This window comes from the organism of the source record quoted next, unplaced genomic scaffold (genome assembly GCF_019419815.1).
Source record: "Pyrus x bretschneideri cultivar Hongxiangsu unplaced genomic scaffold, Pyrus_bretschneideri_v1 Contig3, whole genome shotgun sequence".
Taxonomy (NCBI): Eukaryota; Viridiplantae; Streptophyta; class Magnoliopsida; order Rosales; family Rosaceae; genus Pyrus; species Pyrus x bretschneideri.
This window is the reverse complement of record NW_025999612.1, coordinates 9,888,364-9,914,699: the sequence shown is the minus strand read 5'-3', so window position 1 is coordinate 9,914,699 and position 26,336 is coordinate 9,888,364. Positions and strand designations below refer to the sequence as shown.

General features: G+C 35.4%; 1 protein-coding gene and 1 long non-coding RNA gene across 3 annotated transcripts; one reads left to right on the top strand and one right to left on the bottom strand.

Annotated features, from left to right (window-relative positions):
* The first annotated feature begins 929 nt into the window (after positions 1 to 929).
* On the top strand, positions 930 to 1,608 carry LOC125479665. Of its 2 annotated transcripts, none has more exons than XR_007260154.1 (2): positions 930 to 1,371; positions 1,482 to 1,608. It is a non-coding gene; the product is annotated as an uncharacterized LOC125479665 (long non-coding RNA). The 2 variants fall into 2 exon arrangements; XR_007260153.1 differs by having other exon boundaries at positions 1,460 to 1,608.
* A 15,146-nt stretch (positions 1,609 to 16,754) lies between these two features.
* LOC125479654 (transcription factor bHLH162-like) lies at positions 16,755 to 21,600 on the bottom strand. The gene is made up of 3 exons (XM_048589280.1): positions 21,023 to 21,600; positions 18,926 to 19,282; positions 16,755 to 17,495 (listed from the first exon to the last, which is right to left on the bottom strand). The coding sequence occupies exons 1-3, from the start codon at positions 21,158 to 21,160 to the stop codon at positions 17,427 to 17,429; spliced, it is 564 nt and encodes a 187-aa protein (XP_048445237.1). The 5' UTR covers positions 21,161 to 21,600; the 3' UTR covers positions 16,755 to 17,426.
* Positions 21,601 to 26,336: the final 4,736 nt, after the last annotated feature.

Genomic DNA, 26,336 nt, shown 5'->3' with positions numbered 1-26,336 from the left:
TAATAATGAGAAGGTATTTATAGAAAAGTAAAAACAATTTTTTTTACAATTTTTTTCAGATTTTTCAGATATTTTTTTGAATTTTTTTGAATTTTTTTACAATTTTTTTTAAATTTTTATTCAATTAATAATCTCTGCCGTTGGATATAAAAAAATTTGAATTCCAACGCTCCAGATTGTGCCACGTGTCACAACGGTAACTTTTCAGATTTTTAAAACTATTTTTTCATTTATTTTTTAATTTATAAAGCATTTTAATATCCACCGTTGATCTCAGATCTAACGGTGGATATTAAATCTGACTTTTTTTTTTTTTTTTACCGTTCAGATCTAACGGTCCACATTAAGTGACCGTTAAGATCTAACGGACCGTGGGAAGCCACGTGGCTTCCCAACGGTAACTGACAAAAGCCTTTTTTTTCTGATTTTTTTGTCGGGACGCGCCCCCACGCGCGCGTGGGGTGCACGCGCCTGACACAAAAAAAATTAAATAATGCGCTGACGCCACCCTGGCGTCAGCATGCCGTCACTCCCACCCCGGGCTCAAGGCCTGTCAATTTCTCACGGGCCTGGCCCTCGGGCCTCCCCCTTCCCCCCGGCTTCCCCACGCTGGAGCCGATCCACCTTCACTCGGGCCTCCGTTTTGGAGCCCGTCCCCCGAGCTAAATGAAACGCTGGGGATGCTCTTACGTGTGCAGTAAATTCTCGGTTTGGCCCATGCTACCCACCTTCAGTCTTTTTACCAGCGTTCCACAACCCCTGATGTACATGTGTTCGTCTCCTCCTTCCTCCTCCATCTCCCTTCTGGGCTCCCCCCTCCGTCCTCCTCCTCCGTTGGGCAGCTCCTCCTCCGAACCTTCTCTTGTTATTTTTTTCATCTCTATTTTTCCTCATATCCCTCTTGTCTTCTCCTTCGTTTTATTCCAGACTGTTAAGTTTTATTGCTTCTCCTTCTCCTTCGTTCATTCCTGTAATTTTTCATGTTTTACAAATTATTTGAATTTTGGATATTTGATTTTTGTTTGAAAAATGTGTTCTGTTGTGTTGTGTGAAATTGCATTCTTTGTTTTGGTGTGTTTTATTGGATATGTCAGAGTTATACAAATGCATGAACATCATATTACAATTTTCCTTTTAAAATTCTAAGTAGTTGATGTCCAGTTTACGATGTTTTTGAGTTTTTCAGCCACTTTGTTTTTTATTTTCAACCCAAATAATTCACCTGCACTATGTTGTTGCCTCTTTTCTGTATGCATTTTTCCGTGCACGCTTCATGCCGAAAGAACGAGCAAGCCACTTTCTTGGAGGATTTGAAGGATCAAATGGATGATTTTGTCAATGCATACTTGCTTCAAGACCACCGTGCAAAAGGTTTGTTCCCCTTTCGCATTTAATACTTATACGACATGTCTGCAAATGTTTTCATTGTTTCAATCGGTTTGCTTCTAATTTTGATTAGGTAATTTTGCATTCGTTTTTAGTTCTTTGGAATGTCAAAGAGTTGTCTCGGAGATAAGCAATGATACTAGGGAAGTTGGAGCGAATTACCTTTGTAAAATAACAAAATAAATTATTTTTTGCAGCAAATAAAATTCTTTCCTATCCTAAGATATTTTTATTTAGATTAATCAATTTTATCCCAACATATATTATTAGCTTATTAGCTCAAATTCATATATTGCAACCGATTTCCAATTACGCAGTAACGCGCGGGTATTACTATATAGTCTTATCTAAGAGAAGGTGAGTGCCATTGAACCGTAGAACTGACGGCTCAAATAACTAAATATTTAGTTATGCATAATTATGTTGTCCTTGCACGATAGTTACTACAGTGGTGAAGAGGAATGTTGCCTTTGCACCACGACGTGGGTTCGAACCACGTCGACTCCTTAATCTAACATCTAACAGTAACAAATGACATACCATTTACTCCAACCGAGATGTCAAAGCTGACATGGAAAAGAAAGCTAATCTGACTTGGATAGAATGATGTGAAATTTGACAGTACCTTCAAATATGGTTTTTGCTATTTCCAAAGGCATTCTATTTATCTTACCTTAAATGCTAATTTATTTAAGTATTATTTTATTATTAACTAACAACAACCCAACTTTATTATTTTTGTTTTAAAAAAAATATATAAATAAAACAATAAAATTTGGCATATCGGGTGGAAATATTAACAATATGTCAAATTATTAAGTCAGCCATTAAATTGAAATTTAATATTTTGGATTTGACATCTCCTATGAAAATGCTCTAATCTAATAAATCTTTCATTTAACCCAAAAAAAAAAAAAAAAAATTGTGATTGTAGCATAACTAGAAGCTGCTTAGCAACGCTAATTTTGTGAGGCATATATAATATGGACGGTGTGGTCTGGCAGATTTCTGATATAAAAAGCAGAGATTTACCAACCTTAGATCCTCAATAATATCAAGCTTTCACTTGAAAGAGTGATTACGGCATAACATTTGAAGGATGATATCTCCAAAAGGGACCGTATAATCTGTAGATATATTTTTTTTCTTGGCTTTGGTATTTTCAGCAGTGATCCAATGTGGATGCATCTCCAACGACCACCGATTTGCTACCAAATCAGTGTCAAAATATTCACGAAATTGTTGATAGTTCTGTCAAAATATTCAAAGATTAAGATCGATATGGAAAGATGGTGAAATGCAAACTTCGCCCTATAAAATCAATAAATATCGACGATATTTATCGATTCACTTCAAAAAATTTGATAGAACCCATTGCAAATTTTGAACATTTGATTTTTTTTGAGAGATTTCTTTATAATTTTGACTAAATTTGAATAAGTTAATATACCCACCCCTATTGCAAATTTCTATAATTCCCGTCGAAGACAACCGAATATCGATGTGCAAATTTATAGAACTATCGATGAATATATCAATATCAATATAAGTAAACATAACATCAAAAAAAAAAAAAAAAAAAAAAAAACCCAAAGTTGTGTAGTTGATGGTGTCACATTGAGTTTCCAAACGTCATGGAAGGAGTATTTGTGAAGGTTGACCATATCTCTGGTTTAAATCCTCGTCCACAAGAAATTTTTCATTGTGATCGGAATACGAGTAGTACACCACGTGTTTTTATGTAAGTGGTGAGAAATTTTATTGTTTTAAGTTATCAACTTTTTAATATACATATCCTACTATCTTTATAGAGACACATGATGCATTACCTTATGTTCCGGTTACACTAAAAAATCTCTCATTGTCCATGACTTCCAAAGTATGTATCGGCTATCTAGCGTCACCGCGCTATTGATAAACCATTAAACTCTGTAGCCATTTGGTCCATACATGTATATTTTACACACACATGTATATTTAACTTAATGTTTTCTTTTCAAATATACGTTGTCGTTTAACCCACTTCGAATCACTCGGGCAAGAATAAAGTTGTTTTCTTTGTTTCTGGGAAGCACTCATGCATGTCTCGTGTACCAGGCATGGAAATTATGCAATCTTTGGTCACCGTGTGAATCGCACTAGTCAAGCAGCAACCTTATTTTCTTGGTTATTTGAAAGCAAGCGCCAATAACCATACGTCTCAATCTGCAATGTGATATCTCCTTGTTAATTCAAATTTAGCATGCATCGGTCAGCTAAAAAAAAAAAAAAAACTAATAAAAAAGGCTTGAAAACTTTGAGTTTTAACGAAAAATGACAAAAATGTGTTGTAAGTGAATAGGACCAAGATTGACCTTTTAGAGTAAAAATGTGATTTTTCGTTAAAGCAAACAGTACCGGATGCTTTTCGTTAAAGTTCTTAAAAAAAATTCTTGAAGCTAAGTGTGTTAAATGATTTGACTCTCATATCCAAAATTTGCCTAACTATTCAACACTCATGCTGCCGTACGTACTACTGGTTTTGAATGTCCAACTTTGACAGCCAGCCATTGGTAGAGTGGAAAGTAGGTTTATATATGTTTTGATTCTACAAGAGTTTGTCTACTTGGGCACAGGATTACAAAGAAGATCCATACCTGATTTTAATTCGGAGACAAATCGTAACGGAGAAACAACAATAGGACATAAAAATTTTAAACTATATAGAAGACTAACTATAAGTATATATATCTTACTGAAGCAAAACTATTTGTTGTTATATTTGACTCTCATTAGATATCTGAGAGATAAGTGAGAAATTTGCTGACAGCTGAAACACATGTCAGAATTTCATTATTATTTTCACATTTTTATATAATAAAGGATAAACGCTTCACTTATCGTTTTTTTTTTCCTCAAAAAGATTTGGAAAATAAAGTGTTTGGGTTATATTGGACATCTGTAATTTTTCTCTGCAAATCAGGAATGCAGCTGAGGTAGTATTAGCTAGGAGGGTAAACATAAACTAGTTATACACTTACACGTACAAAACTATATATATATATATATATATATATAAAGTAAAGGGTGAACTACTGCTTTACTTTTTAAATGATTAACTGAGTGAAAATTAGGTCTCTAAATTATTTATACGAAAAATTTAATCCTTAAACTAAGCTATTTTATTTAATTTTTCGTTAATTTAAGTCACATGACTAGCATGTGATACATTTTGAAGAGTAGATTGGTAGTTTTAGATGAGTCCAAAGACTTTGTTTTCTCAAAAATATTGTGTAGGAAGTTAACTTTGGAGAGTAAATTAGGCGTTAGTTTTGCAACATATATGGAACGTTAAGGGCTTATAAGCAAGAAAATGAGAGTATTACCCTTTAGAATGTATCATGTGGCTTAAGTTGATGAAAAATTGCATAAAATAATTTTGAATAAGATAATAGGGATGAAATTAGCAGTTTTATTGAATTTAGTGACTTATTTTATAAAAAAAAATAATAATTTAGGGATCTAATTTTCACTAAGTAATAATATATGCACTAAATTGGGAGTCTACCCCATAATAAAAATAGTTACAGAAAAACTAAACCTAATGGTAGACGGGGAAATAAACACGTTTTCATATGATTATTTAGCACATTAAAACTGATTAGTTATACATAAACTATATAACTAGAAAAAAATAATAATAATAGTGGGAGATGTCGAGCTTTGTAGTGGGCTTGTAACTAAGCAGGGTACTAAAGTGATTGGTTGTATGGAAAATTAAATCAAGAGCATGAGAAATTCATTAATTATCACCTCATGTTGAGGTCATATTAAGCATGCCGTAATTGTTGTCTCAGTTTAAAAAAAAAAAAAAAAAAGTGGGAGACATAAACCCCAATATAATATTGTTTTCAAGTATTATATGGGGTATGCGTTTGTAGTTCAAGTAGTTAAAAAAAAATTTACTTTGGCACTCAAGGTTCTGTGTTTGTTTCTCTCACCCTACTAAAATCTTGTCATAAGCATCGCTGCTAGAATCCTACTAAATCTAGTCTTGCTTAATTATATACTAGCATCTTGTCACACACTTATTATTATTATTATTTTTTATTTTTTTACAAAATAAATTAGCAAATTTAAGTTATTTATTTATATATTTTACTAAAAAAATTATTGGAAAATAAATTGGAAGTCAATCATGACACACCCCGACCCGAAATGTTCACTTGGACACCCAAATCGTGATGTGCTGGCCGACATCTAGAAGGTGACGAAGCCATAAAGTATAATGATGTGGAAAATGTGAATAAATTAAAACCTAAAAGTGACTAATTTAGAGTGCGCATATGAGCAGGGATTGAACCCATATTACACCAGTGATGTTAAAGCATAAATAAATTGCAGTAAATATTTAACCATAACCGTTTATAAACGGTTATCCATACCCATAACCGTGTACCTATTTAACCATAACCATTTATGTAACATCCCACATCGCCCAGGGATATGGATCCTATAAGCCTTATATGTATATTCTCATATCTACTTAGCACGAGGCATTTTGGGAGCTCATTGGCTTCGGAGTTCATCGGAACTCCGAAGTTAAGCGAGTAGCGTGCGAAAACAATCCCATGATGGGTAATCCACTGGGAAGTTCTTGTGTATGTTCCCAGAAATAAAACCGTGAGGGCATGATCGGGGCCCAAAGCGGACAATATCGTGCTACGGTGGAGTTGAGCCTGGGATGTGGTGCGGGCCTGGGCCGGGATGTGACAATTTGGTATCAGAACCAATCTTTGACTGAATGTGTGCCGACGAGGACGTCGGACCCCTAAGGGGGATGGATTGTAACATCCTACATCACCTAAGGGTGTGGATCTTGTAAGCCTTATATGTATATTCCCAACTCTACTTAGCACGAAGCCTTTTGGGAGCTCACTGGCTTCGGAGTTCATCGGAACTCCGAAGTTAAGCGAGTAGCACATGAGAGCAATCCCATGATGGGTGACCCACTATGAAGTTCTCGTGTGAGTTCCCAGAAACAAAACCATAATGGCATGGTCAGGGCCCAAAGCGGGCAATATCGTGCTACGGTAAAGTCGAGCCTTGGATGTGGTGGGGTCCAGGCCGGGATGTGACAATTTACCCATTTAACCATAACCATTTACCCGTTTATCATTTTTTTACCCATTTACCCTTTTTTCACCCATATACATGTTTTTTTTAACAACTTGAAAATTACGAAAGAAAAATTTGTCATAATTTTCGTTTTCCGATAATTAAACACCGTTATAGGTACATGCATGCATTTCCCTATTTTAATCATGTAAATCTTCGTGCAATTCCAATAATTGAAATAATAATTTATGAACGATATTTTTTTGCTACACCCAAGCAAGTCTTTAATTATAATCCATATGATTACAAACTAAAGCTTCTAAAAACAAAAAGTAGTCATTATCTTGAATACTAGATGATTCAAAGCTCCAAAGTAAAAAATAAAAATAAAGATTAGTTTTTACCACATTCAAGGAGAGTAAATTGCAGCATCAAGCCAAATCTTTTTGGTAATATAAGCAAAGAATCTTGCATTGTAGAAAGCAAGCAGGAAAACAAAGGTGTCCACCGTTTATATAAACTAGCAAAGAAGAAAACCAACAGCACAACCATCTTGCATTTATTTCCTCTTCATATATACTTTCCTACGCTTGCAAATCAGCAACGGCGAGATGTGAGACGGGTCGTAGGTCGCTAGGAAGGAAGAAGACGAAGCGGAAGAGCAGCGGAGCTGGGAAAGAGAGGGTCCGGACTAGAGGAAGGAGAGAGAGAGAGAGAGATAGAGAAAGAGAGAGAGCTTGCTTCTAAAATCCTCAAAATCCTGCAGTAATTTTTTTTAAAATTTTTACATATATTAAATTAAATCAGTAAATGGATACCCGTATAACTGCGGGTAATACCCATAACCGATGGATACCCGTTATAACCGTGGGTAATACCCATAACCGTCCATTTAAATTTCATGGATAAACAATTATACCCATAACCATTTATTCGTCTAAACGGTTACCCATAACCGTAACCATGATCTTTAAATAGACGGGTAACCGCAGTTACCCAAACCCATAAGTATTTTGCCCATCCCTAAATATGGTACCCTGCAACAAAAGTGAGTTAAAAGATGTAGGGTACAACAATAAGTTTCCTCAACATTAAATCTCAAATCGATATCATAAGAAATCAATGCTCATTAATTTATGTAGGCACACAAATCCATTGCAGAGGTATTTAAACAATGGAACAGGCTAGATGTAGATTTTACATTCTAGTACTATATCATGTGAGTTGTGCTAGTCGCATCACATCAATACAAAATGACAGCTTGGCACCTAACTATGGATCCAAGCGAATGTAAACGGTGCATGTGAACTACACGTGAATCTGATCTTTGGCCTAGGACAGTACAAATAACTAAGAGATACCTTGCAAACATGTAATAATGAGCAGGTAAAACGCAAGGATGTCATGTCACAAGTTTATGCTCACAAATAATATTAAAAACATAAAGTGTACAAAGAGTCTATTTGTAAAGCTAAACATAGTATGTCACGTCATAATATATAAAAGCGGTAGTTGGGAAAATCACATACACACCAAAGTCTCTGATAGTAATCGCACCTAAGCATAATATTGAGACCTATTAGTAAAACTCAACTTAAATGACTAAATTTGGGAAAACAGAATGTGGATTCGGAATCAGAGCATCGAAAAAGTCAACGATCAACCCTAAAAAGTCAACCGAGACACCCTGACGGTCAATCACATTAAAACAATGAAATTTCACTAAATGGATGTCAAAAACGTACTCGGGGACGTCGAAATTAGCCTAAGAAGGTTTCCAATAAAATTTCAAAAAAGTCAACACAAGGAATATTCCAAAGAATATTTTAAGGAATATTTTGGAATTTTGGTTAGGCCGGATCCCGGGTTCAGATCTGGATCTGGGTTGGAAGGTTATAGGTTTGGGATGGTTCTAGGTTTGGATTTTGGGCTTTTTTGTGTGTACCCGGTCAGGTTGACCCGTTTGCACTTGCGGGTCGGCCCAAATGTTTGGGCCCCCTTTTTTTTTTTCTTCTTCTTCTTTTGCAGATTTTTGTCAGAAAATCTGGACAAGGTTTCAAAGAAATTGCAAGGCTAAGAACACACAATTTAAAGCTCAAATCCAACATAAACTTCAAGAGAAGGAAATAATCTCACCTGATATTGAAGGTGAGAACTTGAAGCTCTCGGGTCCCATAGCAGGTCACTGCCCAATGCTCTAATGGCACTTGCAATGGTATGGCTAGGTTCCTCTCATCCCAGAGATTAAGGTTTCATGGTTTTGGAGTTCGATTTGTGAATGGATTTGTGGTGAGAGTGATGGTTCTCTTTCGGTGCTAAAGAGAATGAGTGTCGAGAGAGAAAAAGAGTTTTAGAGGGAGAGAGTTCTGAAAATAATAAGGGAAAAGTTGACTAGGTAAAGAGAGAAAGGGAGAAGGAGAATTAATCAAAAAGGAAAAGAAAGTGAGAGGGAAAAGAGAGAGAGAAAGTTAGTGAGGGAAACGAAGGTGTCGGATAGGGTTGGAAAAATGGGATGTTGAAAATCCAAATAAAACATTTTTTTAACTGAAAATATAACTTTAGCCCTTAAAATTTAATTTTCTCTCCATAAAACCCGACATAAGTTTTTTACTTGAATAAAACTCATTGACTAGTTTCCACATCAGCAAATTCATTAATTATGTTTGACTTCACACATTTAAAAAATTTGAATGTCTAAACTACCCTATTTGAATTTTTTTTTTTTTTGATAAACCCTATTTGGATGTTTGATGTACATAATTAATGCAATGCAAATTGTAAGGAAGAATGAATGATTTTACAAACAAACAAAAAAAAAAAACGCTCATGTTATAAATTCATTGCCTAATATATAATAACATAAAACATGTCTAATATATGCTATCATACATGACACACCCCGATTGAGATCAGGACATGTTGGCCGTCACGTGGAAGTGACGTAACCATGTGCACAGTGCGGAAGCTAATAAAATAATAATATAAACAATACGAATAATTAAAAACTAGCGTTACACAAAGTAATAATAAACAAGTGCAAGCGAGTGTGAATCCTAAGTTCAAAGCATACAAGCCTAATGCAGTCCAAAAGGAAACGACACAACAAAAGCACACCCAAAGGTGGTCTTACGCTGGTGGTGGTCTGTCAGATATGCCGGGAAAATCCTCAGGGAAGCCACCAAATTTGCTAGCTAACTAGAACCTGGAGGGGCGCAAAACAAAAGCGTGAGTGGGCAAAAACAAAGCTTTTCGAAAACCAATTTAATAAATGAGTTCTAACCCCTCGCCGTAAAACCTGTATACTTCCTAGAAAATAGAATATATATATAAGTCATGCTCGAAAAACGTGCCATGCAATATGTATCGAAGTAATATGCCAGTGCTCAGAAACATCAAATCAATACCATGTAACGGTCAGCCGGAGTCACCTAACGTGACCTGTACGGCTGAATCTAGAGCTCGAATCTCCATCTCAAACACTATACTTGCACACGAGTCGGAACCACCTAATGTGGTCTGTACAACAAGCCTGGGTGTAATATAAGTACGCTCTAGTGCTACGATCACGTGAAGGCTGGGCGAATAATCGCGGGTCACCTACGAGTTGGAACCACCTAAAATGGTCTGTACGACAAGCCTGTGCACCTAACTTGGATCCAAGATAAGCGTGTGGTGCGGAAGGTGAACATCATGTGAATGACTGTGACCTACTCTGGGCGGGAGCACTAACACCGGGGGTGCAGGTTATGAGCTCTCTAAGTCTTTATAATCACTATTGAACGTAAATATAAATCGTACTCACCTAACACTTACCTGTGCGTCCACGGCACCAATACACACGCATATATATATATATATATATATATATATATATCTAATAATGCATGAACGAACGGCAACAATAAACATGGCAATATAATGTAAAAACATTTTAATTTCATTTTCTGGGAAATGTAAAAGCATATAGGTATATACGGAAAACCAAAAGCCCACTCACTGGTAAGTGGAAGGGTCGTAACCCCCTTACCTCGAGTGACCACGCTCGTCTTCGGGATACGTCTCACCTATATAAGAAACAACTATAAAAACGTTAATTTTAAAGCACATAACCAATCTTTAGAAATAACTTCTCATACATTGCTCAAATGGGGTGTATGAATACACCAACGTGATCTACTCAACCTCAGGAACATCCCCATATTTTTAAAATAATTTTTCACCGCCGCACGCGCCGGCCACGCGCAGGCACGTTGACGCCGTCAGGAATATTCCGTTATTCCCTAACGGTTTCCGTCAACGGCGTTAGCAATATTCCGTCCAACTGATGGAATATTCCGTCGTCTTCTCCGGCGCCGTCGCCGGCGCCGGAAAATCGGGAAAACTTTAAATCGTCCTATCTTCTTCGTTTTTCAACCAAATTTCACAAAATTGGTACCAAAATGAAGCTTACAACGAGAGGAACAAAATCATACCACTTTCAAGTGCTAAAAACCACGAAATCTCACCTAGAAAACTCCACCATTTCTGGCCAACTTCGAAACTCACAAACCCGACGTCCAAAACCTTTAAACGAACCACCCCGAGCCTCCTAGTGACCTCACCAAGCTTCCTACAAGCTTGAAATTTCCTAAAACATGAGAAATTACGCGTGCATGAACAGTACCAAAAATCGGACATCACGAGTTCGACGTGAAAACGAAGGTAACCTTACTTGAAATGAGTATGGTTAGACTCCTACGAGCCTCACGAGCATGGATATGTATTTTGTTTCTTCGATCTGTGAAGATTTAATGGGTATGTGTGTGTGTCCGTACGATGATGATGATAATGGAAGGGAAAGGGACTCGAGGTAAGGGGTACATGGCAGAGGAAAGGTGAGGGTGAGTGTGGGGAAGTGTGTGGTGCAAAACCAGCCACACAACCAAAAAGAACAACCACACAACGAAAAATCTCGCTAGGGGCAAAATCGTCTTTTCACGCGTACGTTTTTAAAATTCCCAGGACGAGTTGTCACAATACATGCTTAATTAAGTCAATAAAATTATATTTTACATATTAATGTTGGTAAATTATTTCACACACACATATATACATACGTATATACATATACATATATATATATATATATATATATCTAAATGCCTGATATATGTAAAATTCATGCAAAATAATTTACCTACAAAAGGAAAAAAAACATTTTGATTCAAATAGGGCACCTACTATTAAAATTTTAAAATGTTAGATTGCTTAAAAAAAAAAATTACCCAATATATGTAAAATACATGAAAAGTAATTTACCTACGTAATAACAAACTCATTATATGCAAAATTCAAGTAAAATAATTTACCTACATAATAAAACTGTGACATCCCACATCGCCTAGGGGACTGATCCTTAAATGTATATTCTCATCCCTACCTAGCACGAGGCCTTTTGGGAGCTCACTGGCTTCGGGTTCCGTAGGAACTCCGAAGTTAAGTGAGAAGGGGGCTAGAGCAATCCCATGATGGGTGACCCACTGGGAAGTTGCTCGTGAGTTCCCAAAAACAAAACCGTGAGGGAATGGTGGGCCCAAAGCGGACAATATCGTGCTATGGTGGTGGAGCGGGCCCGGGAAGTGGTGCCCCCCGGGCCGGGATGTGACAAAAACAATATTTATTTTATTTAATACTAATTTACCTATTATATATACATATAATAATAAAATGTGCCATATATATATATATATATGACATTGATACATACAAAATAAAATACCTACATAACAAAAGAATGCTATTTGATTCAAAAATTAATTTACTTACAAAATAAAGCAAGGTTATTTGATTCAAAGTTAATTTACCTATTATTTGTACATATATCTTATAATAATTGACACACCCCGACCGAGATCAGGGCGTGCTGGCCGTCACGTGGAAGTGACGTAGCCAAGTGCACAGTGCGGAAGCTAATAAAGTAGTAATATAAAAGTACGAATAAATAAAAACTAGCATACATAAGGTAGGAGTAGTAAGTGCTAGCGTAAGTGAGACACAAATTCAGAGCAGAAAGCCTAAAGCAGTCCAACTAAAATAACGTTACAACAGTGCACCCGAAGGTGGACATACGCTGGTGATCGTCTGTCAGAAATGCCGGGAAAGCCCTCTGGGAAACCACCAAACCAACTGAAAAGCTAGAACCTGGAGGGGCGCAAAACAAAAGCGTGAGTGGGCAAAAACAAAGCTTTTTAAAACCATTTAACAAAATAAGTTCTAACCCCTCGCCGTAAAACCTGTATACTTCCCAGAAAATAAACATATGCACGTATATATAGATATGCCAATCATGCTCCATAATATGCCATGTCGGAACCTCAGAATGAAATGCAAGTGCTCAGGTATAAATCATATCAATAACATATAATCTGGCAGCCGGAGTCACCTAAAGTGACCTGTACGGCTGAATCTAGAGCTCAAATCTCAATCACAACAACTAAACCTACCCACGAGTCGGAACCACCTAAAGTGGTTTGTACGACAGGCCTGGATGTAATACATATAAACGCTCTAGTGCTACGATCACGTGAAGGCTGTGCGAATAATCGCGGGTCACCTACGAGTCGGAACCACCTAAAGTGGTCTGTACGACAAGACTGTGCATCTAACTTGGATCCAAGCTAAGCGTATGGTGCGGGAGGTGAACAACACGTGAAGGACTGTGCCCTACTATGGGCGGGAGCACTAACACCGGGGGTGCAGGTTATGAGCTCTCTAAGTATCTCGAATCACCACGTAAAAGTAAACATGAATAACACTTACCTGGCACTTACCTGTGCATCCACAGCACCAAATGTGCACATGTATATAAATATATACGCCCAATAATGCAACTAATAATGCATAAGTAACAATAATATAATGCATGGCATATAACTAATAAACATTATATAAATTTCTGGGAATTATAAGTATATAGGTATATACGGAAAACCAAAAGCCCACTCACTGGTATGTGGAAGGGTCGTAGCCCCCTGCCTCGAGTGACCACGCTCGTCCTCGGGATACGTCTCACCTATATGCGAAAATACTATAAAAACATTAATTTTAAAGCACATAACCTTCCTTTCGTAACAACTTCTCATACATTGCTCAAAATGGACAATTGAATATACCAACGTGCTCTACACAACCTCAGGATCACACCCATATTTTTAGAAAAATTTTCCACCGCCGCACGCGCCCCCACGCGCCGGCCACGCGCAGGCACGTGCCTGGCACGCTGACGGCGTCAACTGACACCGTTAGGAATATTCCGTCAATTTTGACAGATTCCGTTAACGGCATCAGGAATATTCCGTCAGAATTGACGGAATATTCCGTCACCTTCTCCGGCGAGCCTCTGGCGCCGGAAAACTGGGAAATTTTCAAACTTCGATATCTCGCTCGTTTTTCGTCCAAATTTCATGAAATTACCACCAAAATGAAGCTTAGACCTAGAAGAATACAAATATACAACTTTTAGGGAACAAAAACCACAAAATCTCACCTGTCCAAACCACTCAACTCCGGCCAACTTCGAAACCAACGATCCCGACGTCCAATTTCTTCAAACAAGCTACTCCGAGCCTCCTTGGGACCCCACCAAGCTATCTACAAGCTTCATTTCCCCTAAAACGTGAGAAATCACGTGTGCATGAATAGTACCCCAAATCGGCCATTGTGAAATCGACGTGAAAACGTTGAAGTTCTTACCTAAAAATGGTATGGTTGCACTCGCACGAGCCTCACGAGCTCGAATATGTACTTGTTTCCTTCGATCTGTGGTTGTTTGATGGGATTTGGTGTGTGTCCGTATGTTTTCAAAGGAAGAGGAAGGGAAGTGGGGCTCGGGGAATCACAGGGAAAGGGACAGGGAGTGGTGCAGGTGTGGGAGTGTGTGTGTGGCCCAAAGACATGCCAACACAACACAAAAACAACCAAAATATGTAACAAAATCGAACTAGGGGCAAAACAGTCTTTTCATACATACGTTTTCAAAAATTTCGGGACGGGCTGTCACAATAATAAAATGTGTCAAATATATGTAATAATATATGAAAAATAAGTTACCTACAAAATAAAAGAATGTCATTTGATTCATTATTAATTTACCTACAAAATATATATTATTTGCTAATCATAAATTTACATATAGGTAAATTAATTACATATAATATTTTTTTAACAGATATGTTAGTACTCTGTGTGTGTGTGTGTGTGTGTGTGTGTGTGTGTATGTATATATTTGAGCGTATAGTAGTACATATTGTTAAATTATATATACATTGAACTTATAGTAGTACTGTATACTTTTGACGTGTGCGTGTGCGCGCGCGTGTGCCCGTGTGCGTGTGTATGTTAGGGGTAATAGTATGTGCAATAATTATTTGTTCATTATAATTAAGGTGAGTAATCACATTTATTGATTTGATTTGAATATTGTGGCACAAGTTGTAAATATTTTGTAATAATAGGTCAATTACTTTTCTACTTAGCAATCTTTTTCCAATTTGGATTTTATTTGGATGTTTAGAATTAGGTGAGTTTTTATCTAGAGAATAAGAATTGCAAAGATCTACTACCCATTGCACAAAGACCCACTCAACACTCAAGAATGTTCCAGCAAGGATGCATGCTGCATGAGGGAAATTTCCAAGTTCAGGACTTGCCTTAAGTATTTTTACACAATTTCAAACATAACTTGTTTGTTATAACTCCGAATGAAGTTCCGTCTGCAGCCAGGTGTTCGTAAAAGTGAGTACTATTTGAAAATAGTAAAATAAGACTGAAAAGTGAAAGGAAAAATTGAGTTCCACATGGAAGGCCTACGTGGCATCTCAGGGGCATTTTCATAATTTCACTACTATTAAGAATAAAATACAATAAAACTCGGGACAAGATGTCACAAATCATAAACCACCCACTAATAGGGGTTTTCTGTTTTTGTTATTTTTTTCCTAAATTTTTAAAGTTTAAATCATCCAAAATCAAAATGCGTTGAATTTTTATTTTTTTTAAGAAGCGATATTATCTACACTATGAGAGTGGAGGAGTAAGCTAAGCCTCACAATGGGCTAGCAATAATATACTTCAAATTCACCTTTGGCTAACTCTTTTTAATTCAATTGCAATTTTTGAAATCTTGAGGGACAATATATGGTATTTGAATGCTTTACTATTTTGGGTGCTCCCTTTATATATAGATAATGGACGTTTGCACCACGGTTACACATATTTCTACATGGAATAGGTTTGCCTCTCTGCTGCACAAACCCAAAACCCTAGCTCGCCTTTCTGCTCTCCAACCACGTTCCTCCTCTCGAAACCCTAACCTTCACTTCCTCTATTAATGTAAGGCAATGACTATATATAGATGCTTATTCCATGAAGAGAATATTATGCTGTTGTAGCATCATTAAGGATTCAACACCCTCTACGTGTAATCTTGTGTATAAATATGAAATTATCTAATTATTTTCTAAAAAGATGGTTAAGAATCAATACTTTGAGACCAATTTAGAAAAGGGACAATAAACAAAAAGTTAACACCATATCACATCTGTATATATTAATAGATTCGTTGATTATTAACTCAATGGCTTGCCCATGAAACAGGGAACATCAATTTCTGTATCCTAATTAAGTACTGGTTTAGTATTGAGGTGTTTTTAAAAAAGTGGGTATAAAAAAAAGCTGGGAGCTTTTTTGTGTTTGGTAAACAACGACTTCATTTTTTTTTCAAAGTTTTGGGTGAAAAAAAGCTAAAAGTTCAAAGCAGCAGAAGATAGCTTTGAAAAACTGGCTTTTTTTGCTTCCACAGCTTCTGCGCAAACCTAATTTGCAAGAGGTGCTGAGCCCTTTGATGAAACTTTCAAACACCCAAAATGACCTTAAACAATTAAATAATTACACATAATACCAACTAGAAAATGTCGCCGACTTCAATTGGAAGGTCGTCCTCGTCGATCCCGCCACAACGCCGTTCATTCTTAGCTTTAACCCTAGGACGTTATTGACCTTGGATTCCATACCCTAGGACGTTGTTTCTGCCCCTGTCCTTTCTCACTCCCATGTCGACAAAATCGCGCTGAGAAATACCACCATCTTTTCCGACGAGGACCATATTCGGTTTTGGCATCGCAGATTTGCCCAGATTTCCAAGATTGCACCGCTTACAGGCGACTGATCTTCGTATTTCTGCAAATTAGGATAGCCCAGATTCCCCATATGGACACCAAAACTCAATTATTCCAAATACCCAAAATTAAATAGAGGAAATTACTTCATATGATCACATTCACGCTATACAGTTTCAAAAAGAAAAAATGATTAGACCCGGAAGAAGAAAGAAACCAGCATCCTAGAGCGTTGGCCCTGCTCGATGCATATAATGAACTCCTCGAGCAGCTAGACCATGTATGTATTGCAAATCAAAGGACAGGTGATAGAGATTGAGGAACGGAGCAGAAAATAAAAAAGAAGAAGACGAAGTAAAAAAAATAAAATTTGAGAAAATTGCGGTTGTGGGGGAGACTTCTAAAGAGATGTTTTTGGTTTTTGGAAAGTTTGGTTCAATAGTGGGGCAGTGGGAGAGACTTCTCGATGAAGATGGAGAAAATAAGGGGGGAAGACTTAAGAAAATTAAATTAATGACACATCTAGTATTATATCTTTTTTGGTCATTTCACACTGTCACAATTGTTTTACATAAAAATTTACTAAACACTATAATACTACTTTTTTTTTTTTTTTTTTTTTCCAAAAGCACTTTTACAAAAAAGTTTATCAAGCACTTAGCTGCTTTATTTCACAGCTACTTATTCTCACAGTCTCTCCTTCCAGAGCTCTTTCATGATGCAGTTGCTAAAACATTATTTATAAATCTTCAGCTTTCAAGAGGTAAAGCTAGCTAGCTAGCTAGCTACTCAGTACAACAAATCCTGTAGTCTCTGCCATACCGTTGAAGTGTCTACTCCATCTCTAGAAATTTTGACCTACAAAAAAGCATAAAAAATAAAATGAGTAAACTACAAAAAACTACCTCAACTATTGGGTTATTAACAATTTCATGCCTCATCTTTAAAAAGTTTCAATGTCATACCGTATCTTTCGAATTTGTTGCAATGTCATACATTCCGTCAATTGTTTGTCAATTCTTTTGTTAAATGCTGACGTGGTGTATGACGTGGCATACTTTCTATTAAAAACTAATAAAATATTATTAAAACTAAAAATAAAAAAAAACCCACCCCTTGCAACCTAAGAAGAAGAAGAAGAAGAAGAAGAAGAAGAAGAAGAAGAAGAAGAAGAAAGAGAAGGAGAAGGAGAAGGAGAAGGAGAAAGAGAAAGAGAAAGAGAAGGAGAAAGAGGAAGAAGGAGAAGAAGAAGAAGAAAGAGGAAGAAGAAGAAGGAAAAAAAAAACACCCAAACCAAACCTAGCTCGTCCCCCCCATAAACCTAACCCGCTACAACCCAGAAAGAAGAAAGAGGAGGAGGAAGAAGAAGAAGGAAAAAAATAAAAAATAAAAAGCCCAAACCAAACCCAGTTCGTCCCCTGCCCACAAACCCAATCCCCTGCAACCTAGAAAGAAGAAGAAAAAAAAAAAAACCCAAACCAAACCCGACACACCCCCCCCCCTCGGGGCCAGCCCATAAACCCAACCCCCTACAACCCAGAAATAAGAAAAAGGAGAAGGAAAATAAAAAAAAAAACACCTAAACCAAACCCAGTTCGTCCCTCCCCAACCCCCTGCAACCCAGAAAGAAGAAGAAGAAGAAGAAAAGAAAAAAAAAAAAAAAAAAAAAACCTAGTTTGTCTTCCTCCCCTCCCCTCCCAGGCCAACCCAACCCCACCCCCTTCTCCCCCATCCAACCTGCAACCTAGAAGAAGAAGAAGACGATGGGTTTTTTTATTTTTTTTATTTTCTTTCTGGGTTGCGGGTTGGGCTCGGGTGAAGGGGGGAGGGGGGAGGAAGATGGGAAAGATGGGTGCGCAGAGGAGGTGAAGGATGGGTTGCGGGCTGGGCTTTGGTTTTGGTTTTTTTTTTTTTTTTTTAAATTTAAAAGTTATAAAATTTAATTAATTTTTAAATTTTTTTTTTATGTTTTGAATAATATTTTATTAATTTTTAAATAAAAAATGGACCCTACCTCATGCCACGTTAACATTTAACAGAGGAATTGACAGTCAACTGACGGAAGGTATGACATTGCAACAAATTCAAAAGATACGGTATGACATTGAAACTTTTTAAAGACGAGGTATGAAACTATTAATGACCCAATAGTTAAGATAATTTTTTGTAATTTACCCAAATAAAATTGACAAGTCCGTTTCATAAGGACCTTAATTATTTTAGTACATTTTTTTCAAGATTAGAATAAATGATTAGACGATATTAGCTTCGGATGATTGTTTTAGTACCTGAGCATGTGCTGAGTGGAAAACTTTATCGCCTACAGTGAAAAAGCTAGCACTCACAACTTCAGCTCCTTGTTCCTGAAGAACACGGATGACTTCATAAAACATGAAGTTCTTATTCAACCCACTAATCAACATAACTTCTATGCAGGAACCCGAGTCTTTTATTTCAAGAACTGGTAATCTTGATCCCGTCATTACGGCATTTTCGGCAGCAATAGAACCAATGTCAGAATTAGAACTGCCTAATTGTGATCTCATTGCTTTCTCCTTCCTTTCCTTCAAATTCTCTATTCTCTCTCTTAGTTGCTTTATATAGGATGCCGCAGTATCAAGCTGATTTTGCTGTGACACGGTATCCTAATCAATGGGAGAAACGCATATTGCAATGAATAAAGCCGATAGTGAAATTTGATTTTTATTGAAATATATTTAGTTAAGGAGTAGCGTTCTCTCAACCTAAATATTTGATATGTTATGTTACTAGATTATTGAATTTAGACTAACAAACTAACATGTCCTAAACAATGTAGGGAAATTTTATTCGAACCCAAAAACTAAGAAGCAGTCCCTCCATTCATGGTCCCAGTAGAACAATACGAAGAAAACCAAAAATTGGGTAAAACTCTTGAGAGAACGACGGAAATCGAAGGCTCCAATTTTCGTATATTTCACCAGATCAATCAATTATATAGAGAGGTAAAGTATATTTGTACAACTGAATCTAAGTGAGTTGGACGAGGAATATGAATTTGACTAACTTAACTAATACATACGTTTTGGAAAGAAAAAAAACCTAATACATACATGTGCTGCTGCTGCTCTCTCTCTCTCTCTCTCTCTCTCTGACGCACAATTCATTTCCTTGAAACCAATCTTGTCACAATACACAATCTTCATTTTCATTTCCGTCCCGTTCATGTTTTTGCTTTTATATATATATTAATTGACTGTTTCTGATCTCTACCTCCTTTTACAATAACCAAACCCTAATTTGTAACCAAATTACATAGAGTAAAATACACAATTTGTATCTAAATTTTAAGCTAGGTGTAGAGAAAAAAAAAAAAAACATGACTTTATCCCCTATAACTTAATTTTCTCCACATTAAATCCGACATAAGTTTTTTATTTGAATAAAACCCATTGACTGGATTCCACATTAGCAAATTCATTACTTATGTTTGACTTCGTACATTTAAAAAAATTTGGATGCCTAAAATACCCCTATTTGATTTTTTTTCTTTCAATAAACCCTATTTGAATGTTTGATGTACATAATTAATGTCATGCAGATGGATGGTAAGGGAGAATGAATGATTTAAAAAAAAAACATTAATGTTATAAATTCATTGCCTAATATATATAATAATATAAAATATGTCTAGTATATGTTATTATACAAGCTTAGTTAAGTCAATAAAATTATATTTCACATATTAATGTAGGTAAATTATTTCACACACACACACACACACACACATATATATATATATATATATATAAATGCATGATATATGTAAAACTCAGGCAAAATAATTTACCTGAAAAAAAAAAAATTTAATTCAAATAGTGCACCTAATATTAAAATTTTAAAATGTTAGATTGTTTAAAAACAATATTATTTTGTTTAATACTAATTTACCTATTATTTGTACATATAATAATAAAATGTGCCAAATATATATGACATTGATACATACAAAGTAAAATATCTACATAACAAAAGAATGCTATTTGATTCAAAATTAATTTACTTACAAAATAAAGCAATGTTATTTGATTCGAATCTAATTTACCTATTATTTGTACATATATCTTATAATAATAAAATGTGTCAAATATATGTAATAATATATGAAAAATAAGTTACTTACAAAATAAAAGAATGATTCATTATTAATTTACCTACAAAATATATATTATTTGCTATTCATAAATTTACATATAGGAAAATTAATTGCTTTAACATATATGTTAGTACTGTGCATATATATATATATTTGAACGTATAGTAGTACTATATACATATAGTTAAATTATATATATAGAACTTAAAGTAGTACCATATAATAAAATTTTCCAATGATCTATATGTACCTTGGAGTTGGTGGTTTTGAAGTGTTGGGGAGGGACAAGTGAAGCAAGCTTGAAGCAGAGACTTTTCATTTGAATTCTTCTGTTTCTCTCCACTGTCTTCCTGTCCGGTTTGGAAGAAGACTCACTGCTACACTTCATCCTCTCTCTCTCTCTCTCTCTCTCTCTCTCTCTCTCTCTCTAAAAAGAAACAAGGCCCACAAAACCCGAAATCCAAGCAAGCATGAAAAGCAAGAAATAGAGAGCAACTTAAGGGAGAGGGTTTGGGAAGAAGGAGGAGCTTGACTGAAACTTGTACGCTTATGTATAGTTGAAGCTTCGTGCCCAGCAAGCAAAAACGAGTGAAGGGAATCCTACTGCGAACCTTCGAATGTTGACCCGCCCTAGCATATATTCATAGGAAGCCGGTAGGATTGCCGAATCTTGACCTTATGATCTGTTCAAGGGTGGTTTTCAAATTAGAAACAAGTTTGGATTTTGCATTCACAAACAAAATAACTTAGATTATTGTAATTTGCTTCCAAATTAGGTTTTTTATTGTCTTTTCTAATACCGTAGCTTAGAATTTGGGTTATTTTAGCAATAAATTAAACCAACGAAGTTGTGAACAATTAAAAAAAATGATTGGAAAGATGGGTATTCACGCATTAATATGTTACGTAGTAAAGCCCATAAAGCTGGGAGCAAACAAATTTTATAACCTTAGAGAGATCATTACTGAAGTAGGTGTAGTTTAAAAATATTATTTACTAACTTATTTATTCCTTCATGAACGTTGGATATTCGGAATAGGATTTCTTAGGGAATAGAACTTGGGTGCTGAAAGAATCAGCAGCATCATCATATGCTGAACATCAATTATGGCTGGAGATGCGTCCAATTGATGTACTGCCACTTTATCTGCAAGTCTTGCATGTAATGCCATTTGACTGAAATTCTTGGCATCCTGCCAAGGATATTCGGTCCCACCATGTTTTCATAATCTTTATCTATGTATGCATGGTAACCTCTTGCCGCATCACGTCACTATTTCCTTATTTCATTTATAAGCTGAAGCCTATTATCTAAAGAGTAATGTTATTCATATCATATTTTTATATTATCTTAAGTGACATCTGATGTGACAGTCACATTATTTGAAAAATTTACAAAACTTAAGGAAATGAATGAGAAAGACTCCTCGTATACCACAATCATCATTTAATTAACTAGTTTTTCTTAATTATTAGTTTATTAAATAAAAAACTAAATTTAAAAATCTGATTAATTTAAATGATGTGGCTGTTCACATCAAATATCATCTAAAATAGTATAAAAATGTGATACAAAAACATGATATAGATAACATTACTCCATCATAATTCCATCACCATTATTTTAGCATTACCCCAAGCTTTCTGCAAAGCAAAACCCCTCTGAAACTTTATTACCACATGGCACTTAAGCCACGTGCATAGAACCAACCCAAAAACATCTGCACTTTTACAAATAACTTTCAATAATTCCGCAGATAATTTTATTATGATTAAAATCATAATAATATTCAGACAAATTATTAAGCAATCATCTCAATCTTCTTTCAATCCAACGGCTCATAATTTAGTTCTTCTACGGCCTTGATTACTCCGGCCAATAGTGTAAAATCAGGTCTAAACAGTTTCTTTAGATGAAATTAAGAAAAATTATATCTTATTACAGTATGGAGTTTATTTCTATCCATAACTGATCCCAACTTAGGACCATAATTTGTTATGACATGAGGTTATTTCTTATAGATTATTACTTTAGAGAGGTTTACTTCTTTCAATCCAAGGTCAATATGAAAATCAGTTGACTGAAATTATTAGTGTTGATTGTGCAAAAAGAGAGCATCAAACCCCAACTGGAAACAAAAATTTAATCTATACTAAACCTGAAAATACACTGGAACCCTGTTCATAAGAATAGTGTACTTCCGAAAATGCCCCTGCTTTAATTGTGTAATTTCAATGTTAGTCTAATTTAAATCTGATTGAATCTGGACAGTTCATTTTTTTTTTGGGCAGTGTGATAAGAAATCAGTCCGTCCATATTTTTGAATCTCCTTCTCTCTGCTGGTCATCATTCTTTCTCTCGCTCTCTCAACATCCCGATAACCCCCAACCCCACCCACGAACCCAGGTACACCCAAAACAATCACCATTCTCATCCCTTCGACCTCACGAACTCAAGTCTGAGCCCATTCTTACTTTCTTGGTCATGATTTCATGGCTTCCATGTACGATTTGGTGAAGGTTTGAAGAAGATTGAAGCTCATTCCGTAACCTAGATTCCGGCGAATCCGCTAGCTTCCCTGTATTTCTGCTTTAATAAAAACGAAATTATATTACTAATTAAATTTCGCATCTAACAAAACAAGAAAAATATCATAAGATAAGTCGTAGTATTAGTAAATTGGTTTACTACAATTGTTAGTATCTGTAGCAATCCTACGAGATTTTTATTTTTTTGCCCTCAAATTGTAATTTTGCCATGTCTACCACTTGCATTATACAGAAAAAACTTAAATTTTTCATTTTTATACCGAATTAAGTATTACGCTACTCTAATGTTTTCTAAAGCAAATGTATGTGGCATTTAGGAAACCAGAGCTTTTGCCAACGCCAAGAGTTGTAGCTGGTTCAACCCGAAGAAGGGTTAATTTTTTTACAAAGTAAGTTCCAATTCCTTAGTGGTTTGGCTTTACAGTAAATACCAAGTGAATTTTTCATTTGGTAGATTTTTTTAATGGAATTCATTAACTTAGTAGATTTATGTTGTTTATAGAATACATATAAGTTTTCATGGTTATCAATCGTTCAATACCTCTATATGGTTACAGTGGGTTGAAGGTAATCTTTATACATTTTGTAAATAGCACTCCCTAGCTATGTCATATTAGCATTCTCAATTTTCTCATGTAATATATGTATATAAACACTATTCTTTTAGCACATACTTTTTCAAAATTTTCTACATGTTTAACATAGTTTTGTAACCCGCGGCATCGCGCGGGTTTAGCTGCTTGTTATAACTATGTGGATGTGTGTTTCTTTAGATGGAATCAAGAAAAATTATATCTTATTACAGTATGGAGTTTATTTCTATACATAAATGGTCCTAACTTCGGACCATAATTTGTTATGACTTGAGGTTATTTCTTATAGATTTTACTTTAGAGAGGTTTTAATGTATATTTGTTGCTGCCATATTTCGAAAGTCGATATTTTGAACTTTTCAAATTGTTCAAAATTAACGTTTTAGTTTTGCGTTACAATTTTAGGCCCATAATATATGGGTTCAAAGAAAACAACGAAATCTACAAGACTCCTTGCTTAAAAGAAAGGATTTACCAAATAACTTTCAAGGTTAATAAAAAAAATTAAAAACAAAAAGTGTAAACAAAATGATTATAGGCTCTAAATTTCTATACTATAAGAAGGGAACTTCAATGGAGAGCAAAATACGCATTTCTGCAAACCTTGTTTTTGATTATCAATTCATGCAAAAAGTCTTAATTTTGTTATGATCTAGAAGTTAGTTTTGTTATGATCTAGAGGTGGTTTTGTTATGATCTAGAAGTGGTCTTGTTATGATCTAGAAGTTGGTTTTGTTATGATCCCACTCAATTCAATTTGGACGACATATTATGGTGTTATATGATTAGTTTAACATTCACATATATCAGTTTCAAACTCCACTAGAAATAAAATATTTAAGATTGACTTCCTCAACAAGCATGGTTTAAAAATATATATTCTGGCTTACCTTTCAAATGACGAAGTGCAAGGATGAAATTAGTGTCTTAAATAACATTGAGTTTAGTTACTATATGTAATTGATTATTTGTGTATCACTGTTTAAATATATATATATTTTTTTTAATTTAAAAAAAAAATTTAACGGTCCAAATTTAAATTTAACAACTAAAGTAATTAAAAAAAAAATCTTTTATGTGTTTCATATTCTTAATTTCATAGTGTTGCGCGAATTTCATGGTGTCGATTTAGTGATTTTTCAATATTTATCGGATTCTAAATATTTTTAGGTTAAAATGTTCATAAAATTAAATAAGGATAGTCCACATATTTTTTTTTTTTAAATTTACTTTAAGAAAAAAAGTATTCTAAATTCATTCTTTAATAGTCTTGGGCTAAAAATTTAACCCAGAAAGGTTAGAGAAGAAAAACTATTTATGGGTTAAAAATTTTAGGTTTTAACCCAATGATTGGAGATGGTCCAAGGGATGGGGGAGTGAGCTAAACTTTACAATGAGCTTGCCATAATAATATGGTTTAACTTCACCTTTGGCGAGAACTAAACCTAAGACCTTTCACTTAAAAATAAAGAGGAATACCAATAGACCATGATACTAAGTGACATCACTGTTTATATCTTAGAGATACTTAGATTTAGCCGACCAAATTCTATTTTTTTATTTTTATTTAGATGTGGTGGGGGCCCGGGACCGGGATGTGGTGGGGGCCCGGGGCCGGGATGTGACAAACATCATGTGATATATCGGTCCTAGTAAATGTAAGGTACTGAAGAGCACCTACAAGACTTTTATAGAAAGTTGGATCCTCCAAAGGAAGGCCTTTAGTAGTACAAACTTGAGTATGAGGTTTGGAAGGAGTTGGAGCTGGTTTACAACTGTCCATCCCTATTTACTTGAGTAACTCTTTGGCATACTTGGTTTGATTCACAAACAAAGTGCCATTGTCTCGATATTTTATATGAAGACCAAGAAAATAAGTAAGAGCTCCCATGTCTTTGAGAATAAACAACTCCTCAAGCTGATCAATTATATATTGAACATGTAATGCGTCAAACCCAGTAATAATAATGTCATCGACGTATAAGAGGAGGATAACAATATGAACACCATCATGTTTCACAAATAGACTAGCATAAGAAGAAGAAGCGCAAAATCCCAAGGAAGGAAGAACTCCTGTAAATTTGGAATGCCATATTCTTAGAGCTTGTTTAAGCCCATAGAGTGATTTATCCAATTTACAAACAGAATTAGGATAAAGTGGATTAATGAACCCTTTTGGCTGCTACATATATATTTCCTCCTATAATTCGCCATGCAAAAAAACATTTTTGATATCCAATTGTTGAAGAGACTAATGTTGAGAAGTAGCTAAAGCCAAAATAAGCCTAACAGTGGAGTGCCTAACCATAGGACTAAAAATCTCCAAATAATCAAGTCTCTGTTCTTGTGTAAAGCCCTGAGCAGCCAACTGTGCTTTGTGCCCAAGTACTCTGTGTTTTTAAGGTATCAAACTCCTCTTGC